Source organism: Morone saxatilis, unplaced genomic scaffold (assembly GCF_004916995.1).
Source record: "Morone saxatilis isolate NCDOM2014 unplaced genomic scaffold, NCSU_SB_2.0 Contig22, whole genome shotgun sequence".
NCBI lineage: Eukaryota > Metazoa > Chordata > Actinopteri > Moronidae > Morone > Morone saxatilis.
Window position 1 is genome coordinate 12197185 of NW_023339785.1, and position 15854 is coordinate 12213038.

Here is a 15854-nt window from a genome sequence, read left to right on the forward strand (position 1 = left end):
GTGGCCCTTTACAGCGACACGTTACAAGCAACTGGGGAACATCTGGTAAAACTACGGTCAAATAAAAAGAGGTTAACAGACCCCGTCCTCAGTCCGACACACCTCTTGTACAGCTCGGTGATGGACAGCTATAACACCTCCTCCTCCTCTACAAACAAACACACACCTGGTCAAAAGTCCTCGGCCCTCCCGGTTATGATCCCTTCATGTGGAAACAAACAGCCACATAAACCAGTGTCGTTTTCCCAATTAGCAGAAGAAAGGAGGTCTGGAGATGAAGAGAGACAGCAGCAGCTTCTGGAGTCAGCATGAAAGCTGCTCATTTGCGAACGCCCTGCTGCTTTAATTCAACCCCTGCATGAGTGTGTATGTTTTCACACTGGCCTACTGAACTCTTTCATTTCATGCCATCAGAGGATCTCTGGTGCGGACGAACAGACTTAAGGGAACGCCGCATGATAACACACATGTAGAGTCACTCTTTATCGTGAATGTTGAATGAAGAAGCTCCTTTCTAACGACAACACTGATTTCTTTATTTAGTAAAGAGTCAAGAGGTATTAGTAGCCTCCTACTACTGTATGTGCTCGCCTTGTGCGTGTGTGTGTGTGTGTTCACAGCTGGTTTTAATAAAGCAGCAACTGGCAGATAAGAAATGGTCAGAAGCAGTGAAGGGAAAAGGGGATTTAGAGAGCTAAATGCCATATATCACAACCCTGCTGACACAGGCATTCACTTACTTTACTGTAATCAATCTATTCAAAACAGAGCAGAGGAGACCAGCTGAATTAGATTTTAAAACACAATACCAAGGCTTAGCTCCGTGACTACAAATTACATTTGTTCTGACCATTTTTGACTGAAATGTCCCACAATGAACACTGAGTCTGCATTAAAACAATAGTTTGACATAATGAGAAATAGTATTTGCTTTCTTGACGAGACAGTTTCCTCTCACGGATGCTAAATACACAGCCAGCAGCCGCTTAGCTTAGCATAAAGACTGGACACAGGGAAACTGCTAGCCTGGTTCTGTCTAAAGGTAACAAAATCAGTCTACAAGCACTGCTAAAGCTCACTTATTATCACATGATATATATGGTTTGTTTGTTTGACCCAGATTAGCCATTTCCCCTCCTGCTTTTAGTCTTCATGCTAAGCTAAGATAACAGCCTGTAGTTTTGAACATTAAAGAGGTATCAATCTTCTCATCTAACTTAATTAAACGTATCTGAAATGTTGTTGTGTTATGTGAAATGTAACATTGTGTTTTCACCCTTAGAGCCACCATACTAGTTCTTTATATCTGAGCTTTAGATCCTGTTTTCAACACAAGCAACCCTACTACTGTTTAACTCATGTAACAGTACGTCTACTTGAGCAGGTTTCTTACACTCTAAGTACATCTCTGCGGGACGTACTGCTGCCAAAGTGGGAGTTAAGCCCTCCATATCAGGACTACAGGGAGGCAGCTGAGAGTGCAGACCGGCCCACAAGGGACAGACAGACCAGCAGTCAATGCTTGATGGACTGCAGCCCACTGCAGCACACCCAGAAAAACTGGCTGCACGCGTGCTTTGAGTCATGTCAACCACAGAAAGCAATTCATCCTGCACCAGCTCTGAATGTGGTGCACTTAAGTAGCAAAGATTTCAACAGATGGCCTCCCTGGACTCTCATTTAAACACTGCTGATCACCTCTGAGGTCAGCTGGACGCTCCTGTTTGGACATTACTTTCCACTGTAATCTGTCAAACCCAACTGGTGGCAAAAAGGACATCAGATAAGAGCACGTGGAAAATGTCAAGAGATGTAAAATGACAAGTCATTTCAACACAATAGCAGGTTTAAAAGTACAGTATGTTGAGAAAGATGTGGGTTGACTGCACTTTTCCTAAGGTACCGTGCCAGTGTCAACTGGAAACCTGGATGTCTTGCAGCTACACGTCAGGAGCAGATTCCTGAGGCAGACAGGAAGAAAGCTGCTGAAAATCAGCTCAACACAAAGTTATGACCCAATTACAACAACCGAATGACTGAATATGAGCTGAAGTGACTTCAGATATCACCAAACTGCCTACAGATATATGCTGTTTCCTTTAAGTCTGTACAGTTGAGTTGTTTCTGTCAGACTCATCTTGTAAATAGTGGCCCCATTGTAAAGCAGTATTATTGATTCATTGTGCTGCTTTACGTAACATTAAGTACAGCCAGAATAAAGATATATACTTCCATCCACTTTATATAGTATTTATAAAACCATCCATCAGTCCTTGATAACCCTTAATGATCAGGCTTACAGAGGAACACTGCCACCTAGAGGTACGTGAATAAAACTACAGGGCAGTTGGATCATTACTATGACATAAGACTCTTTGTATGCTTATTATTGCTACTGATTTCTCACTGAACCTGAGGGTTTATGATCCACCTCCTCACAGTTTATGACCTCCTGCTATCATGTGACTGAAATTCCATACTTAGGTCATGTGACAGCCAATGAACCATCACCATGACGACTGAGGGTATTCTAACTACTGAGAGCTACCACGAGATGTGGCTGAAAGCTCTGTAAATGTACAGTAAGTGGGTCTTTAGCTGTGTGTAGATTATGTGAGCTGTATGTCAGACACATGATAATTCTGAGCAGGTTTTGAGTTTGTTGTGTCCTCTTCCATTTAAAAATGTGTTATTGTTACTTCACTTGGATGTTGAATGTTTTCATGTGTTGTACAATTTTGTGACATTGCAACCAGTTTGGAAACAAATCATGGTCCAATATGCAACTTACACAAGTGTTATGTGGAAACCTGAAATTTCAACTCCACATATACTGAGAATAAGGACTTTTGACTGAAGTAGGAGACGTCTTGTGTCCAGGAGTTTAACTTTTTAAATGAACAATATTTGCATATATAGATTCTCCAATGAAGGAGGAGTGGATGATGTAATCTTAACTATATAATTCAACTTTTTCTTAAAGGCAAAACCATGTGACCTAAATAATTATTGAAAGCAGAGTATTTTCTTAAAACATGTGCGGAGAAGATCTTGGTTTTTAAGATCACTGTTGGCAGACACTATTCTCCCAGAATGCAATGTGCAGAGGAAATGGAGCGAGTTGATAATCGCTGTAAAAACCTAAATAAATTGTGGACGGTAGTGAGAAAAAATTTTGAAAGTAGTAAATCTTTGCAAACTCTTTATTGTATTATTATATAGTGTTGATGTCCTTATATAACTGCAGAAAGAGTACACTATGAATAGTTTAGTACATACAAATGTAGTATGGAACAGAAACAATAATCAAATCAATAAACAATGTATCTGCAAGTATTTTAATCATTGATTAATCATTTATCAATATATATAAGTAAAAAGACGAAACATTCTCTGGTTCCACTCTTAAATATGTGTTTTGCTTGTCTTCTTAGTCTTGTATGATAGTGTATTGAATATCTTTGGGTTTTGTATAATGACTTGAAAATATCTTTTTGTTACCATAGAAGGAGTATTTCATATTTACAGACAATGTGGATTACCTTCTATAGAGTCCACCATGTTGAACAACCATATTTCTACAGTAGCCCAGAAGGAACACACCAAACACTGACTCTTGATACGGCCGTTTGTGTTTTTTCGAGATTTTTGCAGCCACCATAGTTTCTCCTTGGTGCTTGGAAGGAGAGGGTGAAGTGAGGGAATTGCAATCTGCAATTGTACCACTAGATGTCACTACACACTGGTCCTTTAAAAGACCAAACATCAAAATATGAACCAAGATTAAATGATGATTAAAACAATTGTTAGTGTTTTGTTGCCATTTGAGAATTAGTGAAGAAGAAGAATCAAAAGAAGTTGCCTTATTTAAAGATTTATTAATTTATAATACAAGCTTTTATGTAGACCACATTGCATTTTTAGTTTTTACATTTATTCATACTGAGCTAAACTTCATAGCAGTGACACTGATTGACAAAACACAAACCAAAGGACACTCAATGGAAGGAATCAAAAGGTTTCCGACTGTTTCTGAAGAAACCGCAGCCCATCAACACTCCCAGTGCACCACCTTTTGTTTTAGAGACCACATGCCCTCACTAGTCCTCATACAGTATGCCACGTGCATCACACACCCTCAGACACGCTCACACACAAACTCAGCCACACTAAAATTGAACAAATACCTATACACAAGATAAAAATTGATATATTTAAATTTCAATATTAATGATATTACTGAATTCCACAATAAAAGGCAAACAAGAAGTAAAGACAGCATCCAAATGAAAAGGAGGTGAAACACCACCAAATATTTTCCTTTTAACTCTTCATCCAAGTGGGAGAAACTCTCCCCCTGCCTCATTCTCAGTGTCCAGTAGAGGGAGGTCTCACGGCCACGGCACTCCTCCCTCTCATCTTCAACCGCTTCTTCTGTCTGCATTTAACTGGCCTGCCGCGTCGGCTCCCGTTTGCAGGGGAGCATCGACAGTGTAGTCCATAAAGTCAAAGCCAGAGGTGCGAACAAGACACCTGATGGCACACAAGCCTCGCCGGGAGTCTGTTCCTGTTTCTCGTGGACCTGTACGCCCCCTCAGGTGTTTACAATGCTCTTCTTAATAAAAGTATTTTCTCCAGTTGTCCACTGCCAGGAACAAACGGGTGTAACGTAATGGCACAAACGCCACTGGTGCTGATACAGACCGATCGGTTCAGTTACTAAGAGGCAGAAACAGTCTCATGAAGAGGATGGCACATTTTCTACCATGTGGGGAATTTGGGGTCTGTTCCTCTGACCAAAAGAACAAAAAAAAAAAACAAACAGCCATTGGGGGAAAGAAAATGAAGATGAAACAAAATAAACACTTCTGAATTAACAGACTGGTTAAGTGCAATGAGAGGGTTAACACCATTCAGTAAGACCTGGGGAAACATCCATGTGACTAGTAGGGAAGAGTAATAGCTCACACATCCTTAATAGCAAGTCTGTGTCCATGAAGAGTTCCTGCGTCTTTTTCACTACATACGATGGCTCTTTAAAACTTGTCCAACAGCGAACACATCCGGTAGAGGGGGCGTAGGTACTGTTTAATGTTATGATCTTCAAATAAAAAGGAATAACAACAGCAAGTTCTCCGGATACAATAAAAGATTGGGGGCAAAAAGTGACTATATTGGCACAAAAGAAGCCTCAGATTGGACAAGTGTTCAACCGAAGCGGGTGACAGCCCCAACCAGACTTCCTGTGATTTAGTCCAAATCCACAGCTGAGAGGATGACAGGCAGGAGAGAACAGGGTGTATGCATGTTTATGTGTGTGTTATGTGTGTATGTATGTGGGAGGTTAGAGTAGAGGGTAGAGGGTAGGGGGAGGGGGGCAGCTTCTGTTGCTTTACAAGAGGAGACAGCAGTTGCTCTCTGTGGTTTTTTCTCTGTTCCTTTGACCTGTAAAGATAGAAGAGCAGAAACATGAGGTGAGATAAAAACAACCAGCTGAAACTAGAAGAAAGCATGTATCGCTCTTCAGACGGTCTTTGTGGGATGAGGTTGAGCAGCAGAAGCAACAAAAGGCCCACTGCCTGATCTTTGTGAACGGTTAAACAAAGTGAACCTGAGAAAGCAGAGCTGGGTCATAAAATCTTCTCATTTTTGACTCCTTTTGTTCCATTTTACTGACAAATCAAATAAATTAAAGACCACAAAGCTGTTATATTAATTAATGAGCTACATAGCAAATTAACCTTGTGTTTTTAATGAAACTAGGGATGCACAATAATTAGAGGCTGACAACAGAAATGTATTATTTAAATTGATTTTTTTTAATGAAATTATAGTTGATAGATTATTGATGATAATAATTTATTTTAAATTCTTATACAAGACAGTTGGCATGTTGTATAAAAGCCATGGTATGTTTGAGGAGTTATGAAAGACTCAGAACTGTTGCTTGTTTGTTTTTGTTGTGTCAACAGTGATGGTGGTTAGAGATACAGAGATATGAAATATTAAAATCATCATCGTCTGCTCACCACATCTTATCTCAGCCATGAGCAGCAGGTAATGGTTGGTTTTCATACGGGCTTAAAGAAATCTATATCGTGCCAACCTAAATGTAACAGTTTCCTGTTGCTGTAACTTCAAATGTTGCTTTAACTGAGCTTCAGTGACGTACAACTTGTCTAAAGTGAGCTTAACTACTTCAGCTTTGTTCTTATCCCTGCGGTGTTTGCAGGCCAGTACCAATATTAAACCGCCCACAATTCTGCTAATTAAAAAAAAAGAAACAAAGAAACGGATCCTCACCATGAGAGTTCGGCTCCGGAAGAGTCTCTCTGGCAACCAAGTGCATGACAGTCGTTCGGCCCGGTGGCAGCTTTAGAGCTTTAAATTAAAAGAAATTACTCATTATTTATGAGCTGCTTTTATAGAATAATCCTATGGTGGCAAATCCTGTGAAAAAGATACATTTTGAAGGATTCATGCCTGTAACAGGGCAGACAGTAAATTGTGGTGTTACTGAAAGGATAACACTTAAAGCTGGCAAATTCCAGATGAGCAGACCTACAAGATGAGGCAGTCAGACTGAAAGTAAATGACAGTGAAATGTCTGATAGGAAACTGTATAATTAACAACTTTACCCCGTTAGCTCCAGCAGTTAATGGAGTTTATGTTTACAACCCTACCCACAATGTTTCCTATTTATAAGAAGACCGTGAGGTGAAAGGAAATAACTTGACTCCTCTAGGAACTGACACTATGACAACCAATGTTTTAACTTTGTCATATCCTGCTTCTGTGGCACTGAATGAGGCCTTCAAACACGGGTTTGTTCGAGGTTAAGCTCTGTGTTAGTGCTCCAGTGCATCTGCAGGAGTGTTTTTAGTAAGATTGAGACATAAAGCCACGTTCACTGCGGTCAGGATAGTCTTGGTGATGGTGTCTTACCTCCCAGGGTAACGTTGCCATGAAGGAAGCGTCCCTGGAAGATAAGGCGCAGTATACTGGGACTGCTCACCCTCTCCTCCTCCCAGCCTGTCACAGAGCAGAGACACAAGTGCATCACTTCAACGGTCCAAACCATTCTGGACCGATACCAATATCAATATATGACAGCTTTAAAAATCTGATTAAATAAATAACAATCCTGATGCAGATGTTTTTACAGTTAAAAATAATTAATAAAAATGTCATATAGAGATAAACATTGATACCAATATATCTGCAACAATCTAATATTGGTTGATATATTAGCCTGGATGATTTAGTGGTCTATTGTCTTCTGTCTATCTTACACCGTAAATACTGTTATTAGCAAACCAAATCACTTTAGAATTTTTAACTTTGTGGTAAAATTAGCTCGAGTTCATTTTAAATTTTAATATAAACAGTGTATACAAGGTTTTCATTTAGTAGGAGTGCCACAGTGGCAAGAAGACTGCTACAGCAAAGGGAACTGAACAATTAACACAGTTAATTAATCATATTTTATTCTAATTAAATACAATATTGTTATTATTCATAATGATTTGCAGAAACAGACAATGACTGAATCAGATGGACAACTGTGTGCAAAGTAATACAATCTGAAATATATAAACTGAAACTTAACACTAAAAAGAATCAATCATATAAAAACGTACCTTCGGGCCAGTTCTCGAACACATGCTTGGCGATATCTGTGGCCGAGTCATTTGGGGTGAAAGTAAAGTCTTGTGTTTTCCCACTGACCAGGATAAGGCGGAGGTGCACCTAAAACAACAAACAAAAACAGCTTAATTTTAGTCCCCAGAAACGTCGCCTCGGCCCGACACAAACACCACACTTCTTTTAACGTTCTTCTTAATTAGTCGTGTCGGAATCTCTTCCTCTAACCTCTGCAGACATGAGACGACCTTCAGAAGGCTGTGAAGAGAGGGGCATTCCAGTCTAATTAGATTTATCCACACAGGATCTCCACCCCTTGACTGGGCGACTTCATTCACTGAGGGCTTACACTGAAGTGAGCCCCTGTTACCAGAGACGACAACAGATAAGGGTGGGGCTGAGGGGGGAACACTGGCCCTTTAGTTCCAGGGCGCTGCGAGCTCCTCTCCGGGCTGTTGGCCTAATGCGATAACCCCAGGTGTCCCAGACAGCTCTGGGCCATGTTATTAAATTTACATGGCCAGTGCATAGCCCCGAGGGGGGCTGAGGGACTGTGCATGTGTGTGTGTGTGTGTGTGGGAGGGTCTTTAACAGTGGGGCTTCCTCCAAATGTTACCCTCTGGGCAACTACACACACCAATCTGTTAGAAAAAAAACACTAAAACTAAAAAGAAGTTGCTTGTCCAACATCGCTCGAAGGCCTAAATATTACACTATAGACCCAATCTACTACAAGATTTGAAAATCTTGTGTATGGAAGGAACAAAACCTTTAAAAAAACAAACTGTAATTCATCTATTATTAACTATTTTGATAATTAACTTTAATCTTTATGTTTTTATGTAGAAAAATAAAACATTACACAATATAACGAGGACCGGCTGCATTTCTTTCTCTTATGTGGACTTTTCTCTGAATTAAAATAAAAATAAAAAAGCGATATTGTGGCGTTTAGGGAGTTCTTACAGCAGCGACCCGGGTTTAATTCCAGCCTGTGGCCCTTTGTTGCATGTCCTCTCCTCTCTCCCCTTTCCTGTCTACCTTCAGCTGACTCTACCTGCTAAAGACTCGGGAATGATGTATTAAAGACATTTTTAAAATGGATATATATCGAATAATTAGAGAAAATAATTGTCACTTAGAAAATAAACATTACATTGTACACATGTACAACTATTAAAGGTTAAACAGCAAAGGAACAGAAGACATTTTTATTAAAACACTGATAATGAGTTTGAGGTGCAATAGGCTGACAGACTGTCGGTGTGGTTAACCATAAACATCATAATGTAATATTGTATGTAAGTGGAGTTTTTCTGGTAAAATATGTTTTATTTCTTATAATCATGAACAATATTTGAACGTTTCCTCTCACCTAACAACTATTTCGGATATATTTCGGATATATTTCGGATCTTTTTAATATACTTCATAGATGTCTATTTAAATAAATTGTGGTTTGGGGTCAGTGTGCACACTTAACTCTTTTTATTGATGCCGATTTCCAATTATGTCAATAGGTCATCAATAGCGAAACATTTGCAATCATACTGCATATCATCGTCAGCTCATGGTCAGGTTTGAAACGTCACTGTGATCTGATCTTTGTACTGGGACGTCTCCACTCAAGAGTCCGAACTGACAGGAGGGATTAATTTTCCCTGACATTTGCCGTTCTTCAAAAGGTGGCACATGAACTTTCTTTGGTTCACAAATCACAGAGGCGAGAACAAAGAGACTTAACCACGAGGTGTGACGTCAGGGAGGGACGACCCCGCTCTCTGATCTGTTTACAAATACAATCCTCCCTGGTGGTCCTCTGGCCTCCCCTCCCCCCTCTGAACTGAATAACCTCAATGTGGGGTTACATACCATGTCATCATTAACATGCTTTGTCCCCATCCCCTCCACTAGCCCTTTCATCCCCAACAAAATAACAAAAGTCAAATCTGCCTCGTTACCCGTGGCAACATCCTGCATCACAAACGTCCTTGGGGTTCTCCAATGGAAAGGAGGACACGACATCCTTGAAACGCTGTAGTGAATTACTTTTACAGGGAACGCAGAGCAACCAAAGGCTGATCTATTTTTGACGTGGGTCAAGATTCCTAAAAACATAACCAACAACAGTTGAGTGGCCCCCAGTAGCTGCCAAGAGAGACGATCCATTAAACCTCTCTGTGGCTTTTCACCTGATGCAGGTCAACGATTTATAGAAATGTTCTGACAGAAGGACGTGTGCTACAAATAATACACGTTACTCGTGTTTCGAAGGCTGCAACAAATAAATATTTTTAACATCGAGAATAATCCGCTTATTATTTTCTTAATTACACAATTTTTAACGGTTTTACGGATTAAGAAATGTCCGAAAATAATTAAAAACAATTTCCAAAAGCCCAAGTTGACGTTTTACAATGTCGTGTTTTTATCAACAACCCCAAAACCTGAAATACTAAATATAACTTTCTATAAAACAGAAAAGCTGCAAATTTTTACATTTTTGTGGCGTTTTATGCTCAATTAGACATCAACAGATGAAGATATGGACTGGAGAGGATGAATAACACGCAGCAGTACGGAGCCAGTCTTCATTCATGGGGTCCACGCTCCACCAGGTGAGCCCCAAAACTGCTGCTGATTAGTTTCCCGTCACCGGATTAACTGATGAATGGACTAATTATTCCAGCACTCTCCTCTTCTTCACATTGAACATAACAGATAAACATCTCTCTGATTATACCTGCAGGTTAGACAGCCGACAGACAGGCGCCATTAACAGCTAACAGATCTGAATAACTTCTATCATTTCTGATCCGTCTCTCAATATGTGTGGTCCATCCCACTGGTGGGGGGGGGGGGACGTGGTCCGGATTCATTAAGAGGGTACAATCGATTGGCATCTAAACCTTAAAAGGAAAGTAGGGCAACGTTTTAACTGAGATTAGACAGATGGTGTTCACAGGAGCAGCAGTCACTGTCCCGGCTAAGTGTTTGTGGACGCTGGCTAATCCACGACCCCCCCTTTTCTACCCTCACTCCCAAACCCTAGATTATTTTAATTTAGGGGGGAAATCTTTGTAATGTTGTCTCCATATAAATATTACCATCTCTGTATCACGCAGCAGCAGTATATGTGACAGTTCAGTGCAGAGAAGAACAAACAGAGCTTCAGAGATAAGTGTCAGACCCTCACTCACCATATCAAGATCCCTCTGGGTGGTCATGGCTCAGACAGGAGGAAGGCCGTGGACGTGGAGCAGAGAGGACAGGACTGGTGTGCTTCAGCTGCTGGAGACGGGGCCAGAGCCCTTTAACACAAACAACACAAACACAAACAGTGTGAGGAGCTTCCCACCGCCTGGCACCGTAACTGCACACATCCATTATCCACCGAGCCAACACCAAAACACCAAAACACCAAAACACCATCAATCAAACCTCAAACCGACACACGGTCGACAACGTTACCTGGAATCATACAGGTATAACAGGCGTCACCGCTGTTCGGTTTTATTTTAACATAATAAAGTTATCTCGTCAGGCTACGGCAGCGTCGAGCTTATAGCTTAGCGTTAAGTCTTCCGGGCTCGGGTCTCTTGTACTGGCTGCCATTCACCGCCGCTGCTGACCGAAAACAGTCGATGTTATTGAACAGGTACAGCGTTTATCTCGCTCCGCCACATCAACTAGCACCGAGTTTCGTCCTGACAGATGTGGAAACCGAGACCCTGCGAGCAGGAAGGCTTCTGCTACCGTTAGCATTAGCTGCCGCGTTAGCTCTCGGCTAGCTGCGTGCTAACCTGCGGACTACAAATGCAAACGGCAGGCTGCGTCCTCTCCGCCTCACCTGCATCTGATGGTTAAGATGGACTTTAGCATTCAGTTGGGTTGAGGAATCAGCGGGTTGCGGTTTTCATGAGGAAAATATCGAGTGTCGATGGATTATCGTTGGCTGTGGATATCGGTGGCTGATGGACGGGAAGACGCCGGATGTCAGCTGGTTGTAAACACAGACGACGACCCGCAAAGGCTGCTGGGAGTTGAAGTCCGGAACGAGTGAAGCAGTCACTGTGATATTATCTCATACTGGAAATGTTGCAGGGACGTTTGTGCTGCTTGGTGGAGGTCTACTGCATTCAGAGTGAAACCTGATTATTAATCTGATGCATCCCTCGTGTATTTAAATATATTTATATATATTTATATATATATATATAGACAGTTTAGATAAATGTCAAGTTAAAACATCTCACAATAATTGCACAAATGACATCATGCTTTGGCAAACAAACAAACCACTCACTGATAACGAAATTAATAAAATAAAAACATCAACAACACGACTATGAATTAGTCCCGGTACTAAAGTCAATGTTCATGAATGTTCATAATAGTACCATCTTAAGGTCAACTTACTAGCTTTTCCCCCAGAACCATATCACACAGTTTTCATCAGCAGACTGAGTCTGCTCAGTTGTCATGAAGATCATCGCCATGACAACTGAGCAGACTCCTTGGAGACGGTGAAATTTCCTGCTCAACCAGGTTATCAAATGTGAAGCTTGTGCAATACGGACGGTGGCAGTGGACCAAGTGACTGAGACAGAAATGGATTTTTAAGTCAATCGAAGCAACTCAGTTATCATTGATTTTAACAGCAACTCAACATTAAAAGAAAAGGTTAACATGAATTAAAACAGATCTTTGTCTATTCACCATCTGCCTGTAGTTAATCACATCTTAAAGCCTCTCAAGATGAAGAGCCAACCAGTGATGAATTTGTTAACTGAACTCACTGATCCAGCTTTTGGGGGAACATGAGGACAAAACCCAGCATAAAAAAGCTGCAGATAGCATGTGATACGTGGTTCCTGATGCTGATCCCATGAGCCATCAGGTGAGTCATAACACCTGGAACTTCAGCAGCATTTACACAGGAAGCCATGTTTCCTCTCAGCCATGACTCAACTAATGAGGAACAGCGTAAGTAAATAACACTTCAGAGATGTGTTACGATATGGGTGTATTTGGTCACAAGAATACAATAAAATCAGTTTTACGATCTGACAGATACTGTTTGTTAGGTTCCTTTCATCCAAATGTCCATGCAACAAAAGACTATTCACAGAAAATCATCTAAAACCCTGCAGCTCTCAATCAGTATCCAGTGAAATGATTAACAGAGTCATAAGTATTAAGAAAAAAAAGTCTCATATCAAGTTGTAAATCTTAATGTTATCATCTAAATCCAGGTCAATCTAAATTATACCTTGAAACAATGAGAGCAGTTCCAAGTTATCAATAATAAAAAAAAAACAGAAAACAAGAGAACAGTCAAGAGACTGAACACTTTCTACTGGGATATAATTTATTTTAAGTAATAACTTTAGTAAATATATTTCAATATATTATTAGTCTATAAACACAGAAACATTTTCAAGCTTAAAGAGTTCCTTTCTTGTCCTGTGACACTAGTACAACCCAAGTCATGTTTAAAGAGGAATAGACAAATACAAATATATAGAAGACAGCTGAGAATACATTATTATAATTAAATTACATAATTACTACTGAATAATGTACCAGGCTTCAGCCACATCAGCAGACAGGGGTGGAGGCACTTGGAACAGGAAGTGGATTTTTATGGACATGCACATTGTGGATGTGGTTGCCACTGTTTCCTCTCCACTCCTGATCCAGGTGATGATACAGATGATGATCCAGGTGATGATCCAGATGCGGACCAGTAGACGTGATCATTGATGATCACGTCTACTGGTCCTTTGGCTCTTTTGCTACAATTTGATCTGCAGTTCTTCTCTTTGGAGATGACGTCCACCTGCTGAGAAACAGTTTGAAAATGTCATGACAGGATTAGCTGTGCTACAAATAATCAATAAACTACATTTTCCTAATGAGCCTACCATTAATAAATCCTGGTCCAGTATACAACTTATACAACTGTGATGTAGAAACTTGAAGTCACCAGTGCACATCCACTGAGAATGGACTTTACAGTGAAGTAGAAGACATCTTGTGTCCAGCAGGAAAACCTTTGAAATAAATTTGCATATTTATATACAGGAATTTTCAATGAAGTAGATAGAAGTAATTTTTACGGATTTTAATGTGGAAATTAAACTTTATTGGCAGAAAAAAACATGTCAGAAACACATTTTTGTTTCAAACAGACTCTTTGTATAAATGTCTTAATATGTCTGGAGGGGATCTTTATTCCAGACTCCAGATCATTCCTTCCTTTTCAGACGATGCTTCCCACTGCACAGACTACAAGTCTAAAATGTAATACTCAAACTGTCCCAAGAGTTTCCCTGTTGCAGTGTTTGGACACAACCTGGTCCCTTGTGACATAACTGCACTGAGACAATCAAGAAACTAATCGATCATTGTCCCTGCAGAATGTGTTTATGCACATGATTGGTGAAGCTCATGTGCACTGCATTCCTGTAATGTAAAATCAGAAAGTACCTCTAGAACAGTGTCCATAACATGTACATCTTACTCTAGTAACGTGGGATGCCCTGGCCCTAGACATGGAAATGTAAGTAGAGTAGATTGTACCAAGGAAAAAAACCTGTTTGAGACAACAGACTTTTTTATATTAGATCCTTACTGGACGAAAGAAGAGCCTGTGTAGTGACAGAGTCCCTGCTGGAGAGCTGCCCAGAAGAGGTTGACTGTCCCATTTTCTGGTGTATAAGCAACTGTAGTGGAGGCACTTCTAGGTCACAGACAGGAGTGTTCTCTTGAGCAGGTGGGGCAGATTTTAAAAAGCTCAAGCAGGCACTCCTCGTACAGCCAGTAGCCTATTTCACTGACAGTGTGTTGGTTGGTGTTCGACAAAAAAAACCCACAGGCAACAAATAAAGGCAGTAAAATAAAATAGAAATAGCCATTCTACTCGCTGATGGTCTTGTATGCTTATGTAGGTCAAACATATAGAGGCATCAAATTCAGACTGTTTCATAACCAGTTAAAAACTCCTTGTAGTAGGTTTAAACTACTATTTATTTGAAATGTGACAGGAGGTGACAGGGTACACATACAATGCACAGAGGGCAGTGTTTTTGGGTGGTCTATAGGGCCCAAACACAACTTTTTTGCCTTGAAGAACCCTAACATGTTAACCACAGCATGCAGTAGAGGACGTGGACAAACATGAACTCTGTTGTCGTAGCTTCGTTATTAGGAATAACCTCATAAGATGTACCAACAGCAAAAAGTACACAATTACAAAAACAAACTGACAAAGATAACAGCCTACAATTAAACCAAATTTAATGAAGAGACTACACAGAGACAAAACAACAAAAAGGAAAAACAGAAAAGAAAAGAAACAAACGGTAAATATCAGGACAAGATCAGATCAAGCAGAGCATTAAAATGGATCAATTCATTCATAGTTTAGTGTGGCTTTAATGTCAGTGAATTAATTAAGAAATATAGTTAGAAACCAGGATTACAACATTATAAAAGATGTTATTATTGACAACTGGCATTAAGAACATGTACAATTGTATTGTTGTAATTAATTCTTGACACATGTTTTGTAGTTTAAGTAGTTGTAGTCTATTACTAGTATCAGTGCTCTAATTATCTCTAATACCTTAAATGCCTTAAAAAGTGTGTCTGGGACTTAACACACTGTTACATAATGCACCTTTACAGGTACATGTCGCCTCCTTCAGCTGCTGCCTCAACTGTGCTGTCAGATGAACGACTCGGTTTCCCAGAAAGCCACTCCGCGCAGGCGCAGAACGCGTTGCCTGACAGTGGTAAACAGACGTCAGAAGGGAGTCTTCGCCTCGAGTCAAAACAAAACAAAACAAAACAAGTCAAAAAGACAGTGAAGGAGCTGATCTTCGGACAGACACACCGACAGGAACTTTTACAAAAGTCATCTCTGAATAAAAGCCGCTACTTGGTGGAAGTTACCGGAGGCATTTCACGGACTTTTCCCCGGATTGTAAACTCTGGAGTAGCAGGAGCTTAACCAGCTAACGTTACGGAGGCTATCGTGCTGTTTTCAAAGTGCGGCGAGTGGGAGACCGACAGACCTCCGAGACCACACAACTTCACACAACACCCGGGGAATCGCTCTGTACTGAGTTTACCGAGACCGACCGGCGGGCATCGTCCGAGCTCCGGGCCCCGGTCGAGGGTTTTTTTTACAGCCGCCTCTTCG

General features: G+C 40.6%; 2 protein-coding genes across 2 annotated transcripts in view; one reads left to right on the plus strand and one right to left on the minus strand.

The window, feature by feature from the left end:
* Positions 1–3858: 3858 nt before the first annotated feature.
* ubl3b (ubiquitin-like 3b) lies at positions 3859–11658 on the minus strand. Its single transcript, XM_035668813.1, has 6 exons — positions 11496–11658; positions 10846–10956; positions 7642–7750; positions 6947–7033; positions 6304–6381; positions 3859–5445 (listed from the first exon to the last, which is right to left on the minus strand). Exons 2-6 carry the CDS (start codon positions 10870–10872, stop codon positions 5393–5395), a joined length of 354 nt encoding a protein of 117 aa, XP_035524706.1. The 5' UTR covers positions 10873–10956; positions 11496–11658; the 3' UTR covers positions 3859–5392.
* The window catches only part of foxo4 (forkhead box O4), an 11183-nt gene continuing 6199 nt past the window's right edge, over positions 10871–15854 (plus strand). Inside the window, exons 1-3 of the mRNA XM_035669790.1 lie at positions 10871–11014; positions 13349–13400; positions 15338–15444. Of these exons, the coding sequence (XP_035525683.1) occupies positions 10871–11014; positions 13349–13400; positions 15338–15444 (303 nt within the window). The remainder of the gene's footprint in view (positions 11015–13348; positions 13401–15337; positions 15445–15854) is intronic.